Source organism: Diplodia corticola (assembly GCF_001883845.1).
Source record: "Diplodia corticola strain CBS 112549 chromosome Unknown scaffold71, whole genome shotgun sequence".
Classification (NCBI taxonomy): Eukaryota; Fungi; Ascomycota; class Dothideomycetes; order Botryosphaeriales; family Botryosphaeriaceae; genus Diplodia; species Diplodia corticola.
Window position 1 is genome coordinate 146,649 of NW_017971550.1, and position 24,298 is coordinate 170,946.

Sequence of the window (24,298 nt, forward strand, 5' to 3'; positions counted from 1 at the left end):
CAGCTCATCAGGAACACCTCTACCACAGCCCTAGAGAGCCCTGAACCGCGCGCGCAGATTCCAGGGCGCCCAACGGGATATGCGACCGCCGCCTACGTAGCCTTCTCTGCCCCTCTCGCCGCCATCCGCAGCTCTCGTGCAGCCGCCGCCATGTACGCCCTTCTCCGAGCTCCCCGCGTCATCTCCGCCCTGTCAGCTAACCTCCGTGCCAGGGTTGTCTTCGCGCTCCTCATTATCAACAAGGCCGGCGGTCTGGTCTTTACCCGCGAGTTCCACCAGGGCCTCAACCCGCTCCGCAGCAATGACATGCTCATGCTTGCTGGCACATTCCATGGGTGCGCGCCCTTCCTAGCTGCTTCGCGATACGGCTCCTGCTAAGCTTTCGCCGCTGTGTCGCAGGGTCCACGCCATAACCCGCTCCCTTACGCCCGCCGCCGTACTTCCCGCTTCCCTACCAGCAAGCTCCAACACGGCACCTTCGCTGCGCCCCCAACCCTCTGGGCTGGAGGTTCTCGAGACCGCCAAGTTCCGCCTGCAGTGCTATCAAACCCTCACCGGCACCAAGTTCCTGCTTTTCACCGAACCCGGCCAGCCAAATATCGATTCCATCATTAGAAAGATATATGAGCTGTACGCCGACTTCGTCACCAAGAACCCCTTCTACACTGTGGAGATGCCGATCCGGTGCGAGAAGTTCGACCGCGGATTGGATGCCTTTGTAAGGAGTCGGGCTTGAGTTGCGGTACTGGATTTCATCAAGGGTGATGCGTAATGTGCAAGATGTGACCGAGGTCGCCAGGGTCCGGAGGAGGGTCTACTTGGGTTTGTTTGAGCCGTGGGACGACTTGGGCATCGTTATTCTTCGGGCGTTGGATGTTTGACGAACACCATGGTAGCATAGACCGCAATTATACAGGAAATTAGGCTGAATAGATACCCAGTGGAGGAAGTGAAGTAGCATATCTATGCCAGATACGAAACAAAAACATGTGGCATGTGATTACCGTCTTGTTGATATTTACTAAAAGCACAGAAGTCAGAAAGCTGTTTCAACAGTATCTTTGCGCCCGTATCGATAAACATTGTAGTAAGATTATCGGTTGATGCTATTTCAACGCCGCCTTGCGCGTCATAAACGATCTAAGTGCTAACGCTGGCTCAACTTGGTAGCTCGGCGTCCGCATATCCTGCAAAGAACAGCTCCTGCTACAGTGATAGCCAATCTTTCCCCGGCACGTTGTATATCATAATCTGGTAGTTGGTGTTCACTTGCGAGGATTTCGAGGTGCCGTGGCACAGGAACACGACTTCTGACCACATGTGTGACCTATTGCACTCAAAGCAACTGGCTCCGACAAGGTTCATAACGTGCACTGGAATTGTAGAATCTAGTGTATTCCCGCATTCTTGGAAACAACGGTTCTTGCTATGCAGTTAGCGATTCCCACACACCATCTCGCATTACGTGCTAATATCAGCGTCCGCAAGCTTTGTTAGCTTGTGATACCTCTAACTTATGCCGTGTCCATCCTATCACCATCGTCCTTGTCCTTCTTGTCACTCTGGTCCTTGCTACCGCTTCCAGAGCCGCTCGGCTCGCCGCTCTTGTCCAGAAGGGGCTTGTTCTCGTCTCCACCCTCCTCCGCAATGCCCTCGAGCTCCGACTTGCCCTCCTTAGCCTCCTGAGCCTTCCGCTCGCGCTCCTGTCTGGCCTTCTCCTCTTCGTACGACATCCTCAGCGCAAGCGCCAGCTCCGGATCCATACTAGGGTCGACGCCAAACTCCCATTCCTGACCGCCACCTTCGCCGCCCTGAGCACCAGCACCGCCAGCACCACCGGCAGGCGCGGCCTCCCCGCCTATTATGGGTGTCGTGACAATGGCGTCGCTAAGCAGGTTGGCACTCGGTGGGATGATGGCGAGATGTGAGCCGTCGCCACCCTTGACGTTCTCGTTGAAGGCCTCAAGCTTCTTGACGTTCTCCGGAGCAAGATCGCCAAAGGCGATGATATCGACATTGATGTTGTTCTTCTTCATGCGCTTGGCAAGCTTGACGAGCGACTTTTCGTCCTCAGGGAGAGCGCTGCAGGTGAAGACGATGATGCGTTGCCGCTGGGACTTGTTCTGGCGGTGCTTGAGTGCTAGCTATAACCCGAGATGTCGTTAGCGATCATAACGCACCGCTCACATGCTTGCCGGCGAACGTACCGCCGCGATGTTGATGCCAGTCGAGAAATGCGGCGATCCTCTTATCTTGGTGCGGTGCAGGCCGTCCAGAATCTTGCCCATATCCGTAGTCAAGGTAGTGAGAACTTCGGGGCCGTTGCCGCCCATGCTCATGAGACCGACTGACGACTCTGGGTTCGACTGGATCTTGGCCGAGAAGATGAGGTTGACGGCGTCCTCTTGCGCTTCGAATCGCGACGGGCTGCACACGCATAAGCATGAGTTGTTGATGGTCAAGTATCGCGGTGAGCTCCTTACACATAGTCGCCATTCCTGCTGCTCTCACTGTTGTCCACCCTGTCCGAACGTCAGTAAGCCGAAGCTTCCAGCTGGCCAAGGTAGCTCCGCGTACACTATCATAGACGCCTCCAACACCATCTTGGCTGCTGTGCACGGAAGTCTCTGGGGACGGCTCGAGAAAGTCGGGGATATCCGATGATTGTGGCGGGGGACGGATGCGGCGCAGGAGGACGTGAAGGGTTGAGCGGAGATGGTGACGAGCGAGCTCGGTGATGTCGACGGGACGGAGCTGTCGCCCAGCTCGTCGGCGGTGGCAGGACATTGTTCCCGACGCCAAGCTTTGGCGGCTCCCGCTCCGCGTGCACGCGCGCCTGCCCCGTCCGTTGTTTACAGACGTGACAACCACATGCTGCATCCCGTTGATACCGTCTCGAGCAGACACGAGCCATTTTGTCTGCCGTTCCGTCCTTCGCCGACGCATTCATCCACCATGCCGCCGCAACGCGCCAAGAAACAGCCTGCCTCGCGTTCAAACACGTCGATAGATTCCGATGTTGTCGCTAGCTTTCCGGCGCCGCCTGCAAACACGACACCAGCGGCAGCTGAGCCTTCCGCCACGACTCCAGACAGGACCTCGCCGTCGAAGAGAACAGTAAACATCACCGAGCAGCAGAAACAAGTGCTGATGGACAACTTGCAACTCGAGAGTATGGATTCGTCATCAGATGGGAATGAGCTTGTCTGACAACTGCAACAGTCACCGAGAGAGCTCGCAAGCTGCGGTCACAGTATGGGCTTCTCGCTCAAGGTCTGCGGTCGCGTCTTGAGATGCGCGTGAATCGCATTCCTACTGCGTTGAGAAAGACCAACATCCTAGACCTGATCGAGAAGTACTCAGAGCAACCCGGCGCTGAGCCGCCTACATCAACTATTGCAAGGCCAATGTTGAAGCCATCCGAGTCTGCTGAGCAACTGAGCCCTGTGCCTAGGCGTGGAATCAAACGTACCAGGTGAGCAGCTTGCTTGCAATTCTGACGGGAATGCATGCTGATATATTCGCCAGCGAGGAGAGGGATCAAGAGAACGCCGACCAAGATCATGAGCAAGAGCCGGAGCTTGTCATGCCCAAGAAGCGGACTAAGACGACCGGCAACCAGAAGAAAGGACCTCCAGCGGCCAACTCCCGTGCGCGCACTGTCTCGCGCCAGGACCAGCCGCTTCAGGTTCTCTCTCCTAAATCTAACAATTCTCGTACCTACCCACTGTCGCCCCTGAAGGTGGCACAGGACGAGAAAATAGCTACCAGGGCCATCCAGCAGATGTCACCACTGAAGAGTAACATCTTCAACCCCAGCGAAAATCCAGCCAGCAAAGGCAAGGCCACTGCTGGCACTGGACGTGGCAAGAAGGCGGCTGCTACCCACGAGAAGAGGACTACCAGGGCCAGTCTTGCTAGCAGTACTGGATCGGCAACCGATGGTACTACTGGAACTACGATTGTTAAGAAGGCACCCGCCACTAAGAAGACGACAGCACGAAGCACTGGAACGACCAAGTCAGCCGGTTCCAAATCTACAGCCGCTGCGAAGAAAGGCAAAGAGAACGCGCCGGCTGCGGCTGCTGGCCGTACTTTGAGAACACGGGCAAAGTAAAGGGGCGCGAAGATGCCCGTCTCACTATTCTTTCAAATACATAGGGGTCATTGTATCTTTACGCGGGTGTAACGGAATTGTCCATGGGATTGAAGAGGCTTGGTAGGGCTTGGCTTTGAACACCCTTTCGGCGACAGGAGTTCGGTATTTTTGTTTGGCTGAGGTTTTGTATCTCTCCGAGATTGTTGTCCTTTAAGCGACTGGGTCAAGGTTTTGGTGTCGTTCTTGCGGCATGGTGACTGCGGCGATCAATTACATGTCTTCTGCTTGCAACGTCTTTTCTTTCTGAATTGTGATTTGAGCAGATCTTGCCCATGGCACTATGAACTAAGTATAGAAGGAACATACTCTCTCCAATGGACAGCACTTTTACATATTTACTAACGTGCTAGCTTAACCCGGGTTTTCGACTACCAGTACACTAATCGAAATTTGGCCCGATGTCCTAAAGGGTACAAGGTCCTCTAGAATCCGACAGAGACCAGTGGATACCGAAGGCTTTGATGGGCTAACAGCCTTCGACACTGCCGCGATAGTGGAGGCAATGCCAAGGTGAGTGCTGGCCGAATCCAAGTAGCAGGCATTTATGCGGTCATGCAGATGAATAACCATGGCAGTGTCTCAAATCAATTGGCTCCTAACGAGAGGCTGCAGACGTCTATCAAGAGGACTGGATGCTAGGTGCTTACAAACATCTTGAGCACACACTGGCGCGAAGGATCGTGTTGTGAAGACATTTAAGGCATTTTGCATGGTGCATTTTGATCTTGTTTGGGACCCTAGCGAATCCAAGCGAGTAGACGGCGGTGCCTGCCGTGTTTCCAAGATTTTAGTAGTTCAGGGGACTCGGGAGGAGACGCCAAGGTCGATGTCTATGTTGGATCCAATGAGAGCGGGCTTATTCGACGGTTTCGAAGATCAGAGTTCACGGCGACAATGGAAAGTTCAACGGGACGACGCCGGTCAAAAAAAGCACTCAGGCCCACATGTCCTACGTCACCAGTGGTTCTGAGACAGGGCCGGCCAGGGATCGTCGGCAGACCCATGGCCTGACAACTGACGAACGACGGGCCCAAAGCAGGTAGCAGGGCGCAAGGTGCAAGGTGCATGTACCTGCTAGACTTCGGTGTCTGCTTCCGCTCGGAATTCTTTCACGATGGCAGGCGTCGGTGTCTGCTGGGCTCGGGATCCATTTTCCCGAAAGAGCGTCGGGCGGGACGCAATGCGGAGCGAGTTGCCCTTTGCGCCGCTCTGGGCAGCGGGCGTTGGGCGAACGAGCTGCGCAGGCGCGTGGCGGTGGAGAAGGGCGATTCCACGATTCTGGGGAATGCGGGCTGGTGCGCACTAGCAGGCGCAGGCGCAGCGCTGATGAGGCTCGCACGCGGGCCGGTCGCAAGCGGCGAATAGAGGGCTTTCACATGTCAGCACCGCGCCGTCAGCTGGCAGACTGGATGCAGCCGGCAGCCGGATCACGAGGCGACCCTGACAGGCTTGGGCGGCGCCTTCACATGCGCGGGAGCGGCAGGGCAGGGGAGCCGTGGGCGGACATGACAGCGGTGTCGCGCGGCGGACAGCGGCGCGGTTCATGGGGCCCGCCGGGGGTTAGCAATGCCACGGCGGCGATTCGCTCCTGGCCTGAAATCTGGGGTCAAAGCCGACCGAGCTCCACTAGTGCACGGGCGAGTCGCCGAGGTAAGATGTGTGGGGAGGAGGGTGGGCGCGGCCGCCATCCCAAGCAGTCGCCAGACCAGCACACCCGGCACCGTACTTAACCTCTGCCGCCGCCCACATTCCCGCGCCTGCGATACTGCTCCCTCCCATATCCCCTTCTGCCCTGCACCTGCATCCTCCCCAGCCTCTTCGTGCAGTCCACCATGGCCCCGAGAGTCATCGTCGTCGGCGCCGGCTGTAAGCTGCCCTCCCGTCCCACGCAACCTGCTTTCCGCCGCTGACAGCCATCGCAGTGTCCGGCCTGAGTGCCGCTCACACCGTCTATCTTTCAGGAGGCAATGTTCTCCTGCTCGACAAGAACAGTAGGTCCTCCGGTGGCGTGAGCCTCAGCAGGTGGTGGATGCTTACGGCCGAGCCCAGACTTCATGGGCGGCAACTCCACAAAGGCCACGTCCGGAATCAACGGTGCTCTCACCCGGACCCAGGTCGACCACGAGATCCGCGACAGCGTGAAGCAGTTCTACGACGACACGCTCAAGTCTGCCCGTGACAAGGCCCGCCCCGACCTGATCAAGGTGCTCACATACAAGTCGGCCGCCGCCGTCGAGTGGCTGCAGGATGTCTTCAACCTCGACCTGACGCTGGTTTCGCGGTTAGGGTGAGTAATCGTCGCGAGAGCCGCACTCTCCGGGACTGCCGGCTAACAGGCACCAGAGGTCACTCCCAGCCCCGTACCCACCGTGGCCACGACGCCAAGTTCCCCGGCATGGCCATCACCTACGCTCTGATGCAGAGATTCGAGGAGCTTTCCGAGAAGGAGCCCGAGCGTGTCCAGCTCATCAAGAAGGCGAAGGTGACCAAGGTCAACAAGGACGGCAACAAGGCAACCGGTGTGACGTACGAGTTTGGCGGCGAGGAGGTCACCGTTGACGGCCCGGTCATTCTCGCCACTGGTGGCTACGCCGCCGACTTCTCGGGAGAGCAGTCGTTGCTGCAGAAGCACAGGCCTGACACGTACGGCCTGGCCACCACCAACGGCGCCCACGCCACTGGTGATGGTCACAAGATGCTCATGGCCATTGGCGCCAACGGCATCGACATGGACAAGGTCCAGGTCCACCCGACTGGTCTCATCGATCCCAAGGATCCCGGCTCCAAGTGGAAGTTCTTGGCCGCTGAGGCTCTCCGTGGTGAGGGCGGTCTCCTGCTTAACGGCAAGGGTCAGCGTTTCTCGGATGAACTTGGCCACCGTGACTACGTGTCGGGCAAGATGTGGGAGGAGAAGGAGAAGGGCACGTGGCCCATCCGTCTGATCCTCAACTCCAAGGCCTCCAACGTCCTCGACTTCCACACTCGCCACTACTCTGGTCGTGGCCTGATGAAGAAGATGACTGGCAAGGAGCTGGCCAAGGAGATTGGCTGCGGCGACAAGGCCCTCCAGGACACGTTCCAGAACTACAACCGCATTGCCGAGGGCAAGGAGAAGGATCCCTTCGGCAAGAAGTTCTTCCACAACCTGCCCTTCGACATCAACGACACGTTCCACGTGGCGCTGATGGAGCCGGTCCTGCACTTCACCATGGGTGGTATCGAGATCGACGAACACGCCCAGTGCCTAAACCAGGATGGCAAGCCTTTCGACGGCCTTTTCGTCTGCGGTGAGCTGGCGGGTGGTGTGCACGGTGCCAACCGTCTTGGCGGCTCGTCTCTGCTCGGATGCGTCGTCTACGGCCGTGTGGCTGGTGAGAGTGCCAGCAAGTGGCTTTTCCAGAACCTGGTCAACGGCAGTGTCTCGTCTGCGGCTCAGCGTCTTGGCCAGATCTCACTGCACATCGATCCCTCGCAGCCCGGCAAGGTGCAAGTCGAGTGGGGCAGCGGTGCATCAGGGTCGGGCGACGACCAGATTGCTCAGCAGAAGCAGCAGTCGGCGGGGCCCGTTCTCAGCGGGAGCGCCGACAGCGCAGACCCCGGCAAGGTGTCGAAGCCCAACGACATCAAGACGTTCAAGGTTCCCGAGAAGGAGTTCACGCTCGATGAGGTGAAGAAGCACAACAAGAAGGACGACCTCTGGATCGCGGTCAAGGGCGTCGTCATGGACCTGACCAACTGGGTGGACGAGCACCCCGGTGGACCTCAGGCGTTGTACTCGCACATGGGCAAGGACGCCTCGGAGGAGTTCGAGATGCTGCACGACGACGAGGTGATTCCCAAGTACGCGCCTGAGGTCGTCATCGGCCGGGTCAAGGGCCAGGAGATTACGCTGGAGTACTAAGTTTTAAAACTGCATGAAGAAGTGACGAGACGGCGTGGGAATGGGATGGGTATCCGGCGTTATATATACTTCTTATTTGTTGGCCACTCACCATGACGGGGATCACGATGTTGGGATAAGGTTCCGTGTATGGAAAGGGAGAGAGATGTATTATTTGATACAGAAGATATTTTCTCAAAGAATTTACACAGATTCTCCATGATGGCAAAACAAAAGCATATTTGTTTCGGACGACGAAACTGCGTTGTGCTCCAAGCCTGTGAGAAAGAAAACGTGAAGAGCAAGCAAAGCGGTGCCGACATCGGCATTTCGAAGAGGCGCTAAGCTCGTTTGGGAACTGATCATAGTCAAGTCTACTTTGCTCGCCATCTTTCTTCTTTCACGAACAAACACGCTCTATGGCATAGCAGAACGTTTCCGTTCTCGCAATGCCGGCTCAGATGCCTTTTAAATTTTTCTTTTCCCCAGGCGGAAAGAGAGACAGAAAAAGAAAAGAGGAGAGCCGAGCCGAGGTATGTACTTGCCGTTTGGAGTAGGTGGGTGAGCACAACGCGACGTCCCACCTCACCTCATCTCACCGCGGCAAAAAAAAAAAAAAAAAGACAGACGTGTCGTCCGTCGTACGAGTTTCGAATTTTGTTGTTGTTGTTGTTGGAAAAGGGTCCGGTGTTGCGTGCGTATGTGCGTACGTGCGCGAGCGGATGCTCAAAATAATCGGGGTAGCTACGTGCGCAACGCGGCACTGCATGGTGAAGGTAGAAGGGGAAGATCTAGGGAACGTAATACGTAATGGGGGATGGGGGGTTGAAGCGAGAGGATGCTATTCAAGGGTGTTTTATGGTCGGTTGTTTGTTAGAGCTGACGTTAATGTCTGTGGCATCGACTTTTTGAGCCTTCAAAAGTAAGACTGACTGTGTGACTGACTGTGTGTGCTACGACCGGTGTGAAAAGACGAATGACTGCCGTCAACGCTTGCTCGGCTATGGGTTTTGTCATTTGAGAGATCCTGACGCACGAAGTCATTTACTGAAAATGATGCTGACCTACGGGAGCTGGTTGAAGACGTTCGGTAAAAGCGAATACTCTAGTCGAAGAGCCCCAAGTTAGACATCACGTAGGTGAAAAGAGAAACAACCGTGTCTGAGCGACAATCCAAGGAGGAAATATGCTTCTGAGCTTCTCTTTTGACCTCTCCAGTTCTACGTAGATTCCTTGCATACTAGAAGGTCTTTGATCACTCCCATGTCAAAAGTCAGGACATATCGCTTTTATGGACTTGGTTTGAGGGTTATATTCGCTGTTAATAGAAGCGTTAGGGCATGGGCTTGGTTCCGGGTTGAGTCTACTAGGTGGCTACAAAAAGATTAGCTGCCTAGCAGTGAATAATACCCCATTCGATTATGGCATACATGGATCCTGCTTGCCAGAGCAACGGTACAGTATTCAAACGAGAAAACGATATGAAGTTACCAATTCACTGTGTTCGGATTTTTATGGGAGAGAGGTAAGAGAAAAGAATGTCTGGACATCCTCAAGAAACTCACCTGCATGGGGCTGCTATCTATTCTCTTAAGAAAGTATCGTGGAAGAGTTAACAAGACCGAGCTTTCAAGCAATGTTCACAGGCTCTCACTCATAATTGTCGCAGAATCGGCACAGTCAGTTTGCTAGGAATCCATGCATTTAAGGAATTTTGCTATGATGAGCCCAGAAGCCATTTCTCTCCCGTAGAAGGAATGCAGTGGGCATTCGATCTACTCGCGCTGGTCAAGAAAATGGGAACCGAACCCGAAAGAGACGGAAACGAATCGATGCGCATCGCAAAAGGGGAAGAAAGTAAAGACTGATTCATCAACATCTCCCGTCCCACCCACGTGTTGTCACATCACCCAAGCCTTGCTGTGTGAGCATCTTGCCATGGCCGCACGCGTGTCTTTGAACCGACGGCCAAAGAGTAGGTCGATCCTTGAAGCGATCAGAAGCGAGGTGATGGTGCTGGAAAGGCATCTAGAGGATGTCGCTGCAAGAGAGGATGTCGAGGTCGACGACGAGCACGCCCTGGCGAGGTGCATGAGTAGTGGATCGGAAAGGGAGAATTCTAGATGACTTACGGTGTTCTTGTCGCCCGAGCAGCACTTGACGCTGTTGGAGTTGCCACAGACTCCGTTGGCAGGGCTGGCGCCGAGGAGGTTCACTGAGCGAGGTCACTCGCGGTCAGCGTATTGCACGCACGTCACAAAAAGAAAGTGATTTAATGAGCAGTGGAAGGGCAGGAAGCCACTTACAGACGCTGGCACCGACGCCGACGCAGCTGTTGCCGGCGATGCTACCGATGATGGTGCTGAGGAGGCCGGTGGAGGTCGTCTTGTCGGAGGTGTTGCAGCACGAGACGACCTGGTTGGACGAGCAGGTCTCGGAGGCACCGGTGAGAGTCTTGTCGGTGCGAGCCTCAACCGCGACGTCAGCAGTAGGCACGGCGCTGGCGACGACGGCCATGGAGACGATGGTGGAGATGATGGTGGAGGCCTTCATTTTGACTGAGTGTGTTTTTGGGGGTTGTGGGTTGGGAACGAGAGGGTTGAATCGTCTGCTTTACTGGATGAGAGGAAGCGATGGATGCTGATGATGTCTCTTTGAACGAGAGGGTCAAGGGAGTTTATATAGGTTTTGGGAGGCTCCTTGCCACGGTCTCTCTGTCATCACTATCCAGCTGTACCATGTTGCTTTTTCCTGACTGCGATGTGCTCGTCTGCGATACTCTGGGTCTCGCGTCGTATGCACGTCGGCACGTCCGTCGAAGCCGCATGGATGGCTGAGTGCGTGCAAGGATCCAAAGGAGACAGCGGCCAACAGCCCGCCACCTTGCCGCGCTGGCTGAAGCCCAGAACTCGTCTTCGATATGGGGACGTGGACAACAGATGGAGGTGATGGGATGATGATCAGCCATGGACCTCCACCAACATCATGCTACATGGACCAAAGCAGTAAAGGCGGTTGCCTGCCAATCGGAGGCATTTCCAGTCGTCCGCATCAGTAGACATCACACCGGGCCCCTGTCCGTTGGTGGCTAGTCGACTGTGGGCGGTGGACCTTCTGAGTCAGGGGGGGTCGTGGAAAGCTGAAGGGTCCCAAAGTCCCAAAGTCCCAAAGCAATGCTCACGGCAATCATCTGCCCGAGCGGTCAGGGGGTGATGTTCCCAGTGGGTCGACTGCCAGATCAGCTTGCTTGTTTTCGAACCAGGAACATGCAGGCAATCGAGATTTGATTCTCCCCACGTAGTTCCAAGATTAGCACGAGCATGCACGAGGAGCCACATGGCATCTCTTCACAAGTGTCATTGAAGCAATGTCCAAGCCGGGCCATAAACGGGTAGACTCTCTCCAATGGCTATCCGGATAAGTTGTCTAAAGATTTAGCACGGATGGTAGCGCCACACATGCGAGCGCAGCATTTTTGCCGTGGCACATGGGCTCGCTTAGGCTCTAGACTCGTAGAGCGAGAACAGGTATTTGGACGAAGTGCTCGTTGGAGCATCGTCACCAAGGCTTTTGGCATTGGCTTGCCAGCGCCAGTTCCCAATGGAGAATGCCACGGCCGGCGCCAGTGCCAAACGAAGGCGCAATGGAGATTGATCCGTCACTGGACGATCAACCCGGCGCGTAGAAGAGGGTCGGCCCGCATTAGAGCGTGGTCGCGGCGGAGGAAGTGGAGCCACCTCGTAACTAGCAGGTGGGCAGGCGGGCAGGTGGACAGGCGGGCAGGTGGACAGGCACAGTGCGGGAGATTGCCACGGTCCGCGCGAGGACACAGGTAGGCACCAGCAGTCGGCACCGTCAGAGCCTTCGTACCAGCGGCGAGGTTCCATGCAACGCGGGTGCTGCATTCGCCCTGGGGGGCGTCTCTGTTCTGGTCCAATTTCCTCGCGAGGGCTGGCAGAAGACGAAAAGGCAGCACGGCCAATCAGCGGCCGGCAAGGAGGGCGCTCCGGACGAAGGCGAAGCAGGATCTGGGTCGGTGGAGAGGATACGAACATGATCGACAACAATTGCCATGTTTGGTGTTCAGGACTAGTTCTGGCGGCAGGGGTGGCCCGCATCGGGTAAGCGTAAGCATCCACAGAGCTGAGCCAGACAGCGCTGTTGGCGCGCGGGCAGCGTGGAGCAGAGGCCCGGCTATGTGTGTATAGCGAGCCGGCTGTCCGGGCCCAATGCATGTCGATTCGCTCCGCGCCGTCAATCTAGATGCGAGTGGGCGGGGGATTACTGGCAGGTGGCCTGACGGCTAAAGATTTTGTTCGAGTCGAGAGGGTTGTTGGACGCCACCCGCTGTGCCGCTGCTTCCCCGGCCGCTCTCCCGCCGTGTCGCGTCGAGTGTCGAGTAGTGTCGAGCGTCGGGCGTTGAGCGTCGAGCGTCGAGCACCGCAGCGGGCCGCGAGCCGCATGCAGCCCACCGCAGCCCGTCACAGCCCGTCGGCGCGCCTCACCGCGCCTCACCGCGCTGCCACAAACGGCCCCCAAGCCGCAGCCGCCGCTCGTGCACCCGTCAGCTGCCTGGGACCACAACGGCGGGGAACTTGTCTGCTTCTCGGGAGCGCGATCGGCGCAGTAATGGCCTGTTCCGTCAGCACACACGGCCCGTCCGCTGCAGCCGCACCTGCCGTTTTGCCCGGAGCCGCTCCTGCAGCAAAATCAATCCATGTTGTGCAACCCAGACTCTTCTCCCCCTACGCCCACCCAACCGACACCGCCGCTGCCTACGTACTCGCGCGCGCCGTTTCTGCTCCTGGCCGTACACTAACTCTAACCGGTCCGGCAACCTGTCTGTGCAGAGCCTGCAGCAGTTCTCTGTCCATCTGGCCAGCCAGCACACCGACCAATCCATCGCCGTGGCTATCTCCGCAACCTCACTCGCCTCCTCGTCCCCGCTATTACGGGGTGCATGCACAGCGAACCAGATCCATCGACCCACTATTGCGGTGGAGATCCTCGAATCGACGCATCCTTCACCAGCATCCGACCACAGTCGTACGTCTTGGCTGCGAGAAAAGCAATCACAAGCTACCGACAAGGAATACCTTACTTTTCATCCAAAGGAGGCTCCGTAAATGCAATGCATAGCGTGTAAGCACGGTCAAGAACCAGTCGCCGAAGGAACCAGCCAAGGAAAATAAAAAGAAAGACCAAGGACGCCGAAATGCAGCCCATTACCATATGCAGCCAAAACAGTGACGCAACCTCTATACCACCGCCCCTAGCCCGCCTTTCTATACTTCGCCATAATCGCCGAAACAACTGACCATGCCTCCTCAAGCTCAACTCGTAACATGGTGGTGCGGGTACTGATTCTGGTGCTGGTAGAGCCCCTTGATAGCCGCACTCCTGTTATCCGTCACCGTCCCCGACTTGCTCCCACTGCTACCACCCCTCGAGCTTGCTCCGCCGCCGCTGGGGTTGATGCTATCCATGCTGATGCTCTCCGCATACCGGCTGCTGCTGCGGGGCGCGCTGCGGTCCCGCAGCGACGCCTCGCTCGCCGGCGTCATGGCTTCGACCGTGGGACTGCCGACGGCCGCGAAGGACGAGTGCCGCCGGCTGCTGCTGGCCCGCGTCGCCTCCTCGCCCAGCGTGCGCGCCCTGTTGCCGCTTCGGTGGCTGGAGCTGCGCTCGAGCGAGATGGGCTTGTCTCTCATGCGGTAGTGCGGCCGCTCGTCCGCCGTCACTTCGGACCCGCGCCGCGAGTGCGACGTGCGCGTGCGCGACGACGGCCGCTCGCTGCGCACGCTTCGGGCCTTCTCGTCTGACGAAGGCGTGGGGAGCGTCGGGATGGACGAGGATGCGTCGCTGGAGTCTTCGCCCCCGGCGCCCTTCAGGCTCGCCGCGATGATGCTGGCCGCCGCGATGCTTTCAGCGAGCCCCGGCTTCGGCGTCTCCGGCCGTGATGAGGAGCGCCTGCGGCTCGACGAGCTCTTGACGCTGCGCATACTGGGCGCTCGCTCGCTTCGAACGCTTGGCGCCTTGCTTCGAACGCTCTCGGCCTTCCTGCTGGGGGCTGGGGAGGGCGCTCTGGTGGCCTCTTCGGCCGACGGCGGAGGAGGCGTTGGTGGCTTCGCCTCTTCAGGTGCCGGAGGACTGTCTGCGGGCATTCCCGGGGTGGATCCGATCTTGCGTGGTAAGGGGATGTAGCCGTCACCCTCAGGCTCAGCCGTGGTGGGCACCTCGGCAGGCATCTCGGCGGGGGCCTCCTCCGCCGGCGTCTCCTCAGTCTTCGTCTCCTCAGTCGGGGCAACCTCCTCAGTCGGGGCAGCCTCTTCAGGAGGCTTCTCTTCCTCTTTAGTTTCAGGAGAGGGCTCCTCGACTGCCTTGGCTTCGTCAGCATTGTCGACCGCGGGCTCTGGCTCTGGCTCTGGCTCCGCTGCCTTCTCCTCTGTAGGCTCGGCAGGCGTGTCCTCGGCAGCCTTCTCTTCAGGCTTGTCTTCAGCGGGCGGCTCTTCGCCGCTCTTTTCTTCCGCCTTCTCCTCGTTTGTCTCTCCGACGGCAGGCTCTTCTGGAGGGGTTTCCTCACTGGGCTGTTCGTCTGCCGGCTTGTCGCCGTCAGGGTTCTCTTCAGAGGGCTTGTCCTCCGATGGCGCCTCATCGCTTGGCTTCTCCTCGCTAGACTGCTCTTCACTGGGCTTTTCTTCGCCGCTCGCCTCTTCCGCAGGCTTTTCTTCTCCTGCTGGCTCTTCGGCAGCCTTCTCCTCTGACTTCTCTTCGGCAAGAGCTTCCGGCACTTCTTCTGCCGGCTTCTCCTCAGCTGCCGTCTCAGGCGCGGCTTCACCATCGGCCGCCGCTGGAGCATCATCAGAAGAATCAGGTGGGTCTTTGCTCTCTTCGCTCGCCTCAGCAGCAGCAGCATCAGCCTCCTCCGGCTTCGCACCCTCTTCCGCAGCTGTTTCTTCTTTAGCCTCCTCGTCCTGCTTCGGAGGCTCCTCTTCCTTCTTCTCCTCTTCCTCTTTCTTCTCCTCGCCTTCCCCTTCCTTCTTCTCTTCATCCTTCTTCTCCTCGCCTTCCTCATCCTTCTTCTCGTCCTCCGTCTCAGTAGCAGCAGCGGCCACAGCGGCAGCTGCAACCGCCGCCGCAACCGCCGCGGCCGCAGCGGCGTCACCATCACCACCGCTCCCCTCCTCCTCAGCTGCCTTCGTCTCCTCTTCGGCAGCTGGAGGGTCTTCTGCCACCGCTTCAGCACTCGAGTCTTCCTTTTTAACATCGTCATCATCGGCAGCAGGAGGAGCGGGATCAGAAGAGGATTCGTCCGTACCTGACACCAGCTCCGTTTCGCGCAAGCGCGCCAACACCGGCGGCGAGTCCTCGTACAGCGCCAGCCCGTAGCAGTACACGCACCCGTCATCCGGCTTGTCGTCGTGCTCGCCGTTTCCGCTCCTCAACTTCGGCTCGCGCTCGATGACGGGGAAGAGCCGCAGCAGCACCCGCGACTTGGGCGACGGCGCTCTGGCCGCCTCGTCGAAGTCGGCGATGGACGAGATGGGGTAGCCGGGGGCGTCGTCGAAGGGCTGCTGCGGCCAGTACACCTTGTCGCCACCACTGCTGCCGACGTGATCGGTGGCACAGACCTCGCCCGGCGCGGGCAGAGACGCCGACATCATCTCGCGCTCGATGCGGGCGAAGCGCCACGTCTCGGCCGCGAGCTTCACGATGCGGCGGACCTCGACGCGCACGACCTCTTCGTCGTCGGCGCCGGCCGAGGCGAAGGGCTGGATGGCGCGGCAGATCTCGTCGACGACGGCGCCGGCGGCGCGGTTGATGCGCTGCTTGGCGTCCGGGCCGCGGAACAGGGTGGACAGCGTGTGCTGCCGCCACGTCGCCTCGCGCAGCGCGTTCTTGGTACGCAGCTGGTCGCTGACCTCCTGCAGCAGCTTGGTCGTCGCGTCCTCCATGCCCTCCGGGCTGAAGAGGAAGGGCGTGAAGATGCGGAGCGTGATGATGGACGAGATCTTGTGCATCACGTACGAGATGCGTATGTGCGATGCGGCGGGCGTGTCGTCGGCGAGGAAGGACGGCAGCCCTGCGGGGAGCTCGCCGATCTGGTCTGCCTCCGGTGCTGGGTTCGGGGGCTTCTTGAAGTGGTTGTTGGACACGGAGAAGACCTGTTGCTGGAGACGGGCGAAAGCGTCAAGACTGTGTTGAAGAAGTGATACGTTAGCAGATGGAAATGGAATGTCAAACGTCTGATACGCATCGAGGCAAGAGGACAAGGATGGCGCAGCGCTGGAGACCAGAACGATAGAATTAAATTGGTCGCTAGATCGAAACACTGAATACAATCTGCTAAGTCAAATGAAGAGAGAGGAAAGCCGCGCCTCGTTGCCTCAGACGAACATAAGAACTCCCGAAAATGCAATTTTTTTTTTCGGTTTGTCGAGAAATACAGGACTGAGACCAGGGAGAGGAACTTACTAGTACGCATCTCCCTTGCTCTTGACGACAGCCGCCTCGCCAAAGCCCTCGATGATCTTCTGCATCCGCTCCCTCTCGTTGCCAAAGTTGCCGGCGATGCTCCTGAGCTCGCCGATGACCTTTTCGAGATTCGCCTTGTCCTCGTCCCACTCGTTCCTGATCTTGTCGCGCTCCTCGATGAGCTTGTCCTTTTCTTCCTGCGCCTTCTTCTCCGCCGCCTCCCGCTCCGCGGCGAAGGACTTGCGCAGGTCTTCCTTCTCCTTGTTGAGCTGCGAGGTCAGGCGCTCCGTCTGCTCGTCGTAGCCCTTCTTCAGGTCGTTGCGCTCCTCCTCCCACCCCTTCTTCAGGCTCTCGCGCTCCGCGTTCCACAGCTCGCGGCTCTCGCGCTCCTTCTTCAGCGCGTCCTCGAGGCCGCTCTGCGCCTCGTTCAGCTTGTTCTCGAGCTCCTTGCGCACCGTCTCGAAGCTCTCCTCGAGCTCGCGCTTCTGGCGCTGCAGGTCGGCCCGCAGCGCCTCCTTGTCCTTGACGTGCTCGTCGACGAGCTTGCCCTTGTCGGCCTCGTACGCGTCCTCCTTCTCCTTCTGCAGCCGGTCGAACTCGACCGCGAGCGCCATCTTCTCGTCCTCGGCCGTCTTCTTGAGCTTCTCCGTCTCGTCCTCGTGCTCCTTGGCCACGCGCTCCTTGTCCTCGGCCGCGGCCTTGTCGGCTGCTTCCTTGGCCTCCTTCTCCGCCGCGAGCGACGCCTCGAGGCTTTCTTTATCCGCCTCGAGCGCCGCCTTGGCCTCCTCGAGCGCCGTCTTCTCGCCGTCGAGCTCGGCGTTGGCCTCCTCCAGCGCCGCCGCCTTGTCCTTGAGCTCGGCGAGCTCCGTCTCGAGGCGGGCGCGCTCCTCGGCCATGGTGCGCTCGAGCTCCTGCTTCTCGGCCTCGACCGTCGTCTTCTGCTCCTCGAGCTGCGCGCGCGTCGCCTCCATGTCGGCCTTGGCCTGCTCCGCCTCGGCGATGCTCTCCTCCAGCTCCTTCTTCTTCTCCTCGAGGTTGCCGATCTCGAGCCGCAGCTTGTTGCTCTCCGACGAGTGGTGCTTGGCCGCCGCCTCGAGCTGCTTGGTCAGCTGGTCGATGTGGTCCTCCTTGCGCTTGATCGCGTCCGCCTGCGCCGCCTCGGCCTTTTTGATCAGCTCCTCGCGCGCCCCCAGCTGGCCCCGCGTCTCGTTGTACCGCGACAGCAGCATGTGCAGGTCCGGGATCGCCTGCGTGATGCGCCCCAGCAGGTCGCCCGCCCCGTCGTCGTCGACCACGGCCGACCCTCCGTTCATCGGGTTGCCGCCGCCGCCGCCGCCACCACCACCAAGAGCGCCGTTGCCGAAGCCCATGCCCGGCGGCATGGCGAAGTCGCCGCCCATCTGGCTGCTCCGGCGCGAGCCCATCGAGTTCTGCCGCCGCGCCTGCGGGCTGCCCGGGTATCCCATGTACGGCGGGCCGCCATTGTAGCCGAACGGGGACTGTCCGTAGCCGGGAGGCGTGCCCTGAGGCGGTGCCATAGCCATGTGGGGTGGTGGGTAGAAGTAACCTTGGGGGTAGCCGGGCATAGGAGACGAGTAGGGGTCTGCGTAAGGACTGTAGTAGGGACCTCTGGGCTGTGCGTACGACGCAGCGGTGGGTGACTGGGCTTGATCGAACTCGTTCTGGGCTTCGGCGTAGGAGAGCGACGGTGAGCTCTTCGGGAAGTCCGTCTTGATTGATGCCGCCTTTGGCGACCTCGACGCAGATGCGGCTGTGGGTGACTGCGGGACTGGCGTAGCTGCCGAATGGTATGAAGTCGCGTGGCTTGTAACGTCGTCGTCCCCTTGCTGCGAAATGCTATCTTCTGGAAGAAGGGGCTCGGCAGTGGCAAGGCTGTCTTCGTTCTCGTGGGCTCCGTCACTGCCAGCCTTTTCGTTCGATGAAGACCCTCCTCCCGAAGTAACGGTCCCTGAAGCCTTGCTTGTGGTGGTTGGGGCCTTGCTGGCAAGGGTGGGGGCTTTGCTGATGGAGCTCTGGGCCTTGCTCGGCGCAGTCGGAGCTTTGCTTACTGCACTCGGAGCTTTGCTTACTGCACTCGGAGCTTTGCTTACTGCACTCGGAGTTTTGCTCACTGAAGTTGGCGTCTTGCTCGTGGTAGTGGGTGCTTTGCTAGCGGCGGTTGCCGCTTTGCTAGCGACGCTTGGTTCTTTGCTGGCGGCACTTGGTGCTTTGCTGGCGGAACTTGGTGCCTTGCTGATGGAGCTTGGTGCCTGGCTGGGAGTAGCTGGGGCTTCCGATGCAGCTTTGCTCCCGTCACTCTGGTCCTCCGGTGCCGAAGCCTCAGTGCTGGTGCTCGTGGGAGCCTCTGAAGGTGCGTTGCTCTGCTGTGGCTCGGGTGGTGGTGAAGTTATAGTTGGGGTCTGGGATCGTTCTGACCCCGAGGGTTGAGTGTCTTCGTTGTCACTGTTGTAGTCCTCCACGGTGGGCTGTAGGGCGGACCTCACTGACGTGGCGTCCGACCGGCGAGAGGAAAGAGATGTAGCAGACGGCGCTGGACTGGTCTGTCGTGACTTTTGCGCCGAGAGGGCTGGTGATGGGGGAATGGAAGCGGGCAGGGGTGGGAGGTTCTCGGGCTTGATGTCTGGGCTGGTAGGTGGGGTGTATTCAGTCTGCCGCGATGCCTTCCTCAAAACCTTCCCCTTCGATCTGGAATCTCCTCCTCTTTCTAAAACCCTGCGCGTTCGTGGCGAATACATGGTGGAGCGAAATCAGTGGTCAAGTTATAGATGCAATGAGATGTGTCGACTTCTTATCGCTGGATGATGGTATTCGAGAGCAAATGATGAGATACGAAGAGTGATTGCGTGGCAGCATAGAGCAGAGGAGAACGTCTAATAACGGAGGCTAGATACGCCAGCTGCTGGTCTGCGTGGCGGAGGATTTCCCTGTAGGGACATGGATACATGAACGCAGGCGCATCAGAGCCCATTCGGGCTCCAACAGCCGCGACAGCAATACAGATGACGGCATCGCGACGGGCTTACGAGGGCCGCGTTGGCGGAAGCGAGCAATGAGGAGCGCCGGGAAAAGACATGGCTGGGGGCCGGTCGGTCGACAGTCATCGGCTGCACATCTGGCAATCTACAACTTGACGGCCGGGCGGTTGCGAATGTCGCACAGATACGTGTACAGCGACAACCCTGGCCGCAGCTGTCTTCAGGTCGGGGCAGGTTCCGCGGGCACTGATGCGGAAGCTGTGTTGCGGGCCTGAATGGAGGGCTGCTGGGGATCATGCGCGGCTGCATGACGGCTGCATGACAATCATGCACCCTCGCAACGGGCGCATATGCGTGGTGATGGGCGGTTGGCCAGCGCCGGCGCCATCCTCAACGATGGACCTTACGGATCGCCGCCGGGGCTTCAAATCACACGCGTTGGGGTCGGGCGGGACGAGCCAGCGCGGCCGTGGGCGAGATGGGGAGGCCGGGGCGTAAATATAGCGGGCCCAATTGAGGCGGAAGTCGTGGACTCGGCTGGATGGAGGTGGCGCTGGTTGGGCAGGGAAGCAGGCGTGAGAGTGTGATGTGACGGGATGGCAGGGCGCGCGGGCGGGAGGGGCGCCGAGTCCGTCGCCCGCACACGTGATACCGCGCTTAGTCACCTGGCCACGACTTCCGCCGAGGGCCGCGCCGCAACGCCCGCGCCTCCAATCGCGTCTCCTCCGAGCACCGACGCCGCACGCCGCACGCCGCACGTCGCACGTCGCTCGCGCCTGCGCTGCGCTCTCGATCATGATCCCTGCCATCCCAACCTTGACAGCCTCAACCGTGCGGCATGCCGCAGCTGCGCTCCGCAAAGAGGAAGGCCGTCGTGCTGTCCTCGGACGAAGATTCTACCCAGAGCAAGGCCCCGTCCCGGTCGTCGCGCAGCTCCCAGCCTCGCGCTAAGCCCCAGCCTCAGCCCAAAGAAAGAAACATTCTCTCCTTCTTCAATGCTGCCACACAGCGCCAACGTGTCCACGGCACCCAGGATCAGCCCGTGGCCTCGCAGGGGCTGCCACCCACTGATACTGTTGAGGACCAGGACGACACGATACAGGACGACTCGCTAGACGACGAGCCCAACAAATCTGGGGCACACGCAGCATGGCGCAAACGCACGCGCACGCGCGGCGCTGCCGGTGACGCCGAAAACCCTGAGCAGGACGCGCTGCCAAGCGCAAGTCAGAAGTTTCTAAAAACGCTCTCCAGCCAGAGCCGACCAGCCGCTAGAATCGAGGACGATGAAAGGCCTTGGGTTGAGAGATACAGCCCAGCCAATCTTGACGAACTGGCCGTCCACAAGCGCAAGGTTGCCGACGTCAAGGCCTGGCTGACCAACGTCCTCAGTGGACGAGAGCGCAAACGTCTCCTTGTCTTGAAGGGTGCTGCAGGTACCGCTAAGACGACCACTGTCAATTTGCTGGCCAAAGATGTAGGATTCGAAATCAATGAATGGAAGAACCCCATGGGCTCTGACTTTTCCTCTGACGCTTTCGTCTCTCTGTCCGCCCAGTTCGAGGACTTCATGGGTCGCAGCAAGTTCGGCAGCTTGGATCTCGGTCCCAGCGATGGGATCGGCTCTCAGAGTTCCCCGCCCAACGGCACGGGCAAGCAAATAGTGCTGATCGAAGAGTTCCCAAACACCTTTACACGCTCTTCCGCAGCCTTGCAGTCCTTTCGTTCAGCAATCGAGCAGTATCTTTCCTCATCTGTGCCGTCCCTAGGTGCCATGTTCACTCGCTCCGCAGATGCGCCCCCGCCAACGCCCATTGTCATGATCATCTCAGAAACTCTGCTTTCCACCAACACAGCGGCCGCAGACAGCTTTACAGCTCACCGGCTTCTTGGACCCGAGATATCGAACCACCCCGGCACTACCATTATAGAGTTCAATCCGATAGCACCAACCTTCTTGACCAAGGCGCTTGAGCTTGTTGTCGCCAAGGAAGCACGCAAATCCGGGAGAAAAACGACACCAGGCCCGCAAGTCATCAAGCAGCTCTCCGAGATTGGCGACGTCCGCAGTGCCATTTCCAGCCTGGAGTTTCTCTGTGTGAGAGGCGACGACAATGCCGACTGGGGCAGCCGTGTGACTTTCAAAGCGGTGAAGAAGGGGGCAAGACAGAAGCCCATGACGAAGATGGAACAGGAATCCATGGCGCTTGTCTCTCAGAGAGAAAGCACGCTCGGTATATTCCATGCCGTCGGGAAGGTGGTGTACAACAAAAGGGATGAATCTTCCAATTCCGCTGCTTCTCAGCCACCAGCTTATTTTCCCGAATACCGACGCCCAAAGGCATCTGAAATCGATGTTGATGCGTTGATGGACGAGCTCGGCACCGATATCCAGACCTTCATCTCCGCTCTGCATGAGAACTACGTCCTCTCCTGCAACACTGGGAGCGAGGAAGACACACTAGACTCAATCAACGGGTGTATCGACGCGCTGTCGGATGCTGACTTGCTCTCGCCCGCTCCTTTCAGCTCGGCCGGGACTTCCCGACGAACATATCAAAGCTCCAGCACAGACAGCTTACAGCAAGACGAGATGAGCTTCCACGCATCCGTACGTGGTCTACTGTTCAGCCTTCCTCACCCAGTCAATCGATCAGCTCCACCACCAGGAACCGTGAGAGGCAGAGGGTCGAGCAGGGCTGACGCGCACAAAATGTTCTATCCCACATCACTCAGGCTGTGGCGTCTCCAGGAGGAGATTGAGGGTCTTCTAGACCTCTACATCCGCCGGGCTCAGACGGACGGCCTAAACCGCGCCGAAACATTCGCACACCTACCCAAACGGGGCACTGTTGAGTCGTGGAACAAGCGACTGAGTCTCGATGCCTCGAGACACGACAACAACAGCAGCAGCAATACCACCGCAGCCGCCGACATCACGCAACAAGACAGCGTCATGGCAACGCCGCTCGGTAGCAGCGGGTCCCTGAAACGCGAGATGCTACTCGAACGCCTGCCGTACTCGGCCGTGATGCTCCGCCAGGGCAACAAGAAGCAGACCTCGAACGTCGGCGGCCCCGCCGCGAGGCTGAGCGAGGTGGAGAAGATCACCAGTTTCAGCGGCGTCGGAATAGGCGCTGACGACGGCGTCGCCGACGGCGACGAGGGCGACGACGAGGACGTGCTCCGCAACGGCGGCGACCAGTGGAGCACGGATGGACCGACGGAGCACGACCCGTCATCAACGAGACCCGCAAGGCCGGGATCGAGGAGGAGGCTTGTTGGAGGCGCAGGCGCAGGCGTCAGCGGCACAGGCACAGGCACGAGCACGAGCACTAGCACGAGCACGGGAAGAGGACGAGGGGCAGCAACAGCAACGCTGCACGACGATCACACCGGAGAAATGGTGATTGGAACGGGCGGTGAGAAGGGACTGGCGAACCTGGTGCTGAGCGACGATGACATCGAGGATGATGATGATGACTAGGCAGAGAGACGCAAAACAACATTCCGAAACAGAATTGGAGGAAGGGCGCCTCGTGGCGCGTAGAGTACGCAAGCCAGGGCAGAGCAGGGCAGGGCAGGGCAGGGCGCAGCGCGGCTCACATCAGTCAACGAGAGACAGCCAGCCAATACGCGCCGGATTCTGCCGTTCTGCGAGCTGGTTGGCCGTTTGTATGTACATACAGTGCCAATCATTTTAAAATGCCGGGCAGTGTGACTGGCTGAAGATCATCGTGTCCCCCCAGCTGGCACTGGGGCTTGGCGCTTCCATGATTCACGTTCCTTGCGCTTGTGCCCTCACATCACAGCACATAGACACGCGCGCGTGAGGCAGGAGCCCGCGCTTGTGGGTGTCTGGTGTTGGTGGACCCCTAGATCTGCATCATCCCAATCGACGCCGAAAGTCCGGGCCCCACACACGCGCAGCAGCGCAGCCAGCGTGACGGGTGGCTGGGTGGCACCCAGTCTCATCAATAGTGGGTTGCGGGCTGGCGCTGGCGCGCGTCTCTTCCTTCTCGGTGTTCGTCGCTGCCCCGCCCCGCCGCCGCACCGCACCGCGCCGGGCCCTGCCATGGTGGCCCCCATGCCTTGCCCACCCATCCACCTTTTTTGACTTCATGTGTTGCAGTTCATGCGTTCCAGTCGGCCCCTTTTTGAAGGGGGAGAGAGCGAGAGTGAGAAAGGAAAAGGAAAGGCAGGCAGGACAGGGCAGTGAAACACACTCATACACACGTCACGCGCGCCTGCCCAGATCAAGGATACGAAAAGAGAGAGAGAGAGAGAGAGAGCGCGAGAGAGAGAGAAAAAAAAAAAGGGCTCGTGCTTGACTTCGCACGTTCACACGCATGTGTACATGTCCGCACACCACCTTACTGCTGCTATCTATGTACTGTCATCACATTCAGCGGCACGGGACCCCCCATCCTTTGCGGGCGGGCGGGCGGCCAGGCACTCTTTTTTTTTTTTGTTTTAGATTCTTCTTTTCTCTTTCTCGCGGCTGGCTAGCTGTCAACCCATGTTACGCCACCCCGCGGCGCGGAATCGGACCATGATGGTATACGGAGTAGCTGCTGATTATACCACGCAGTACGTGCCCCTAGTGCCAGCCAGCCGCACCTTCCGTCCGTTAGCCTACTGAATACTACATCATCCTTTCTGGCCCCGCGGATCATGCCGTCATAGATGGCCGCCGGGCCAATACAAAATGGTCCTTGCACTGGGTGTGTGCTTTGACTTTTTCGATGGCGGCGGCTGACCGCCAGTCTGGCCGGAAGACGAAAGAAA

At 59.0% G+C, this 24,298-nt stretch overlaps 7 protein-coding genes across 7 annotated transcripts; 4 read left to right on the forward strand and 3 right to left on the reverse strand.

Moving 5' to 3' along the window:
* Positions 1 to 150: 150 nt before the first annotated feature.
* Positions 151 to 736, forward strand: BKCO1_7100045 (sybindin-like family protein; the record flags this gene model as incomplete). Its single annotated transcript, XM_020278801.1, has 2 exons — positions 151 to 335; positions 400 to 736. The coding sequence occupies 2 exons, from the start codon at positions 151 to 153 to the stop codon at positions 734 to 736; spliced, it is 522 nt and encodes a 173-aa protein (XP_020126085.1).
* A 778-nt stretch (positions 737 to 1,514) lies between these two features.
* Positions 1,515 to 2,603, reverse strand: BKCO1_7100046 (26s proteasome regulatory subunit s5a; the record flags this gene model as incomplete). Its single annotated transcript, XM_020278802.1, has 4 exons — positions 1,515 to 2,144; positions 2,208 to 2,427; positions 2,484 to 2,522; positions 2,578 to 2,603. 4 exons carry the CDS (start codon positions 2,601 to 2,603, stop codon positions 1,515 to 1,517), a joined length of 915 nt encoding a protein of 304 aa, XP_020126084.1.
* A 352-nt stretch (positions 2,604 to 2,955) lies between these two features.
* On the forward strand, positions 2,956 to 4,117 carry BKCO1_7100047 (borealin-like protein; the record flags this gene model as incomplete). The annotated part of the gene is made up of 3 exons (XM_020278803.1): positions 2,956 to 3,172; positions 3,223 to 3,475; positions 3,529 to 4,117. The coding sequence occupies 3 exons, from the start codon at positions 2,956 to 2,958 to the stop codon at positions 4,115 to 4,117; spliced, it is 1,059 nt and encodes a 352-aa protein (XP_020126083.1).
* Positions 4,118 to 5,991: 1,874 nt separating this feature from the next.
* BKCO1_7100048 (flavocytochrome c) lies at positions 5,992 to 8,060 on the forward strand (the record flags this gene model as incomplete). The annotated part of the gene is made up of 4 exons (XM_020278804.1): positions 5,992 to 6,025; positions 6,082 to 6,150; positions 6,209 to 6,446; positions 6,503 to 8,060. The coding sequence occupies 4 exons, from the start codon at positions 5,992 to 5,994 to the stop codon at positions 8,058 to 8,060; spliced, it is 1,899 nt and encodes a 632-aa protein (XP_020126082.1).
* A 2,007-nt stretch (positions 8,061 to 10,067) lies between these two features.
* On the reverse strand, positions 10,068 to 10,592 carry BKCO1_7100049 (hemagglutinin; the record flags this gene model as incomplete). The annotated part of the gene is made up of 3 exons (XM_020278805.1): positions 10,068 to 10,118; positions 10,172 to 10,254; positions 10,346 to 10,592. The coding sequence occupies 3 exons, from the start codon at positions 10,590 to 10,592 to the stop codon at positions 10,068 to 10,070; spliced, it is 381 nt and encodes a 126-aa protein (XP_020126081.1).
* Positions 10,593 to 13,372: 2,780 nt separating this feature from the next.
* Positions 13,373 to 19,270, reverse strand: BKCO1_7100050 (rna polymerase rpb1 c-terminal repeat domain-containing protein; the record flags this gene model as incomplete). Its single annotated transcript, XM_020278807.1, has 2 exons — positions 13,373 to 16,235; positions 16,515 to 19,270. 2 exons carry the CDS (start codon positions 19,268 to 19,270, stop codon positions 13,373 to 13,375), a joined length of 5,619 nt encoding a protein of 1,872 aa, XP_020126103.1.
* Positions 19,271 to 20,348: 1,078 nt separating this feature from the next.
* On the forward strand, positions 20,349 to 22,997 carry BKCO1_7100051 (cell cycle checkpoint protein; the record flags this gene model as incomplete). Its single annotated transcript, XM_020278808.1, has 1 exon — positions 20,349 to 22,997. The coding sequence occupies one exon, from the start codon at positions 20,349 to 20,351 to the stop codon at positions 22,995 to 22,997; it is 2,649 nt and encodes an 882-aa protein (XP_020126104.1).
* Positions 22,998 to 24,298: the final 1,301 nt, after the last annotated feature.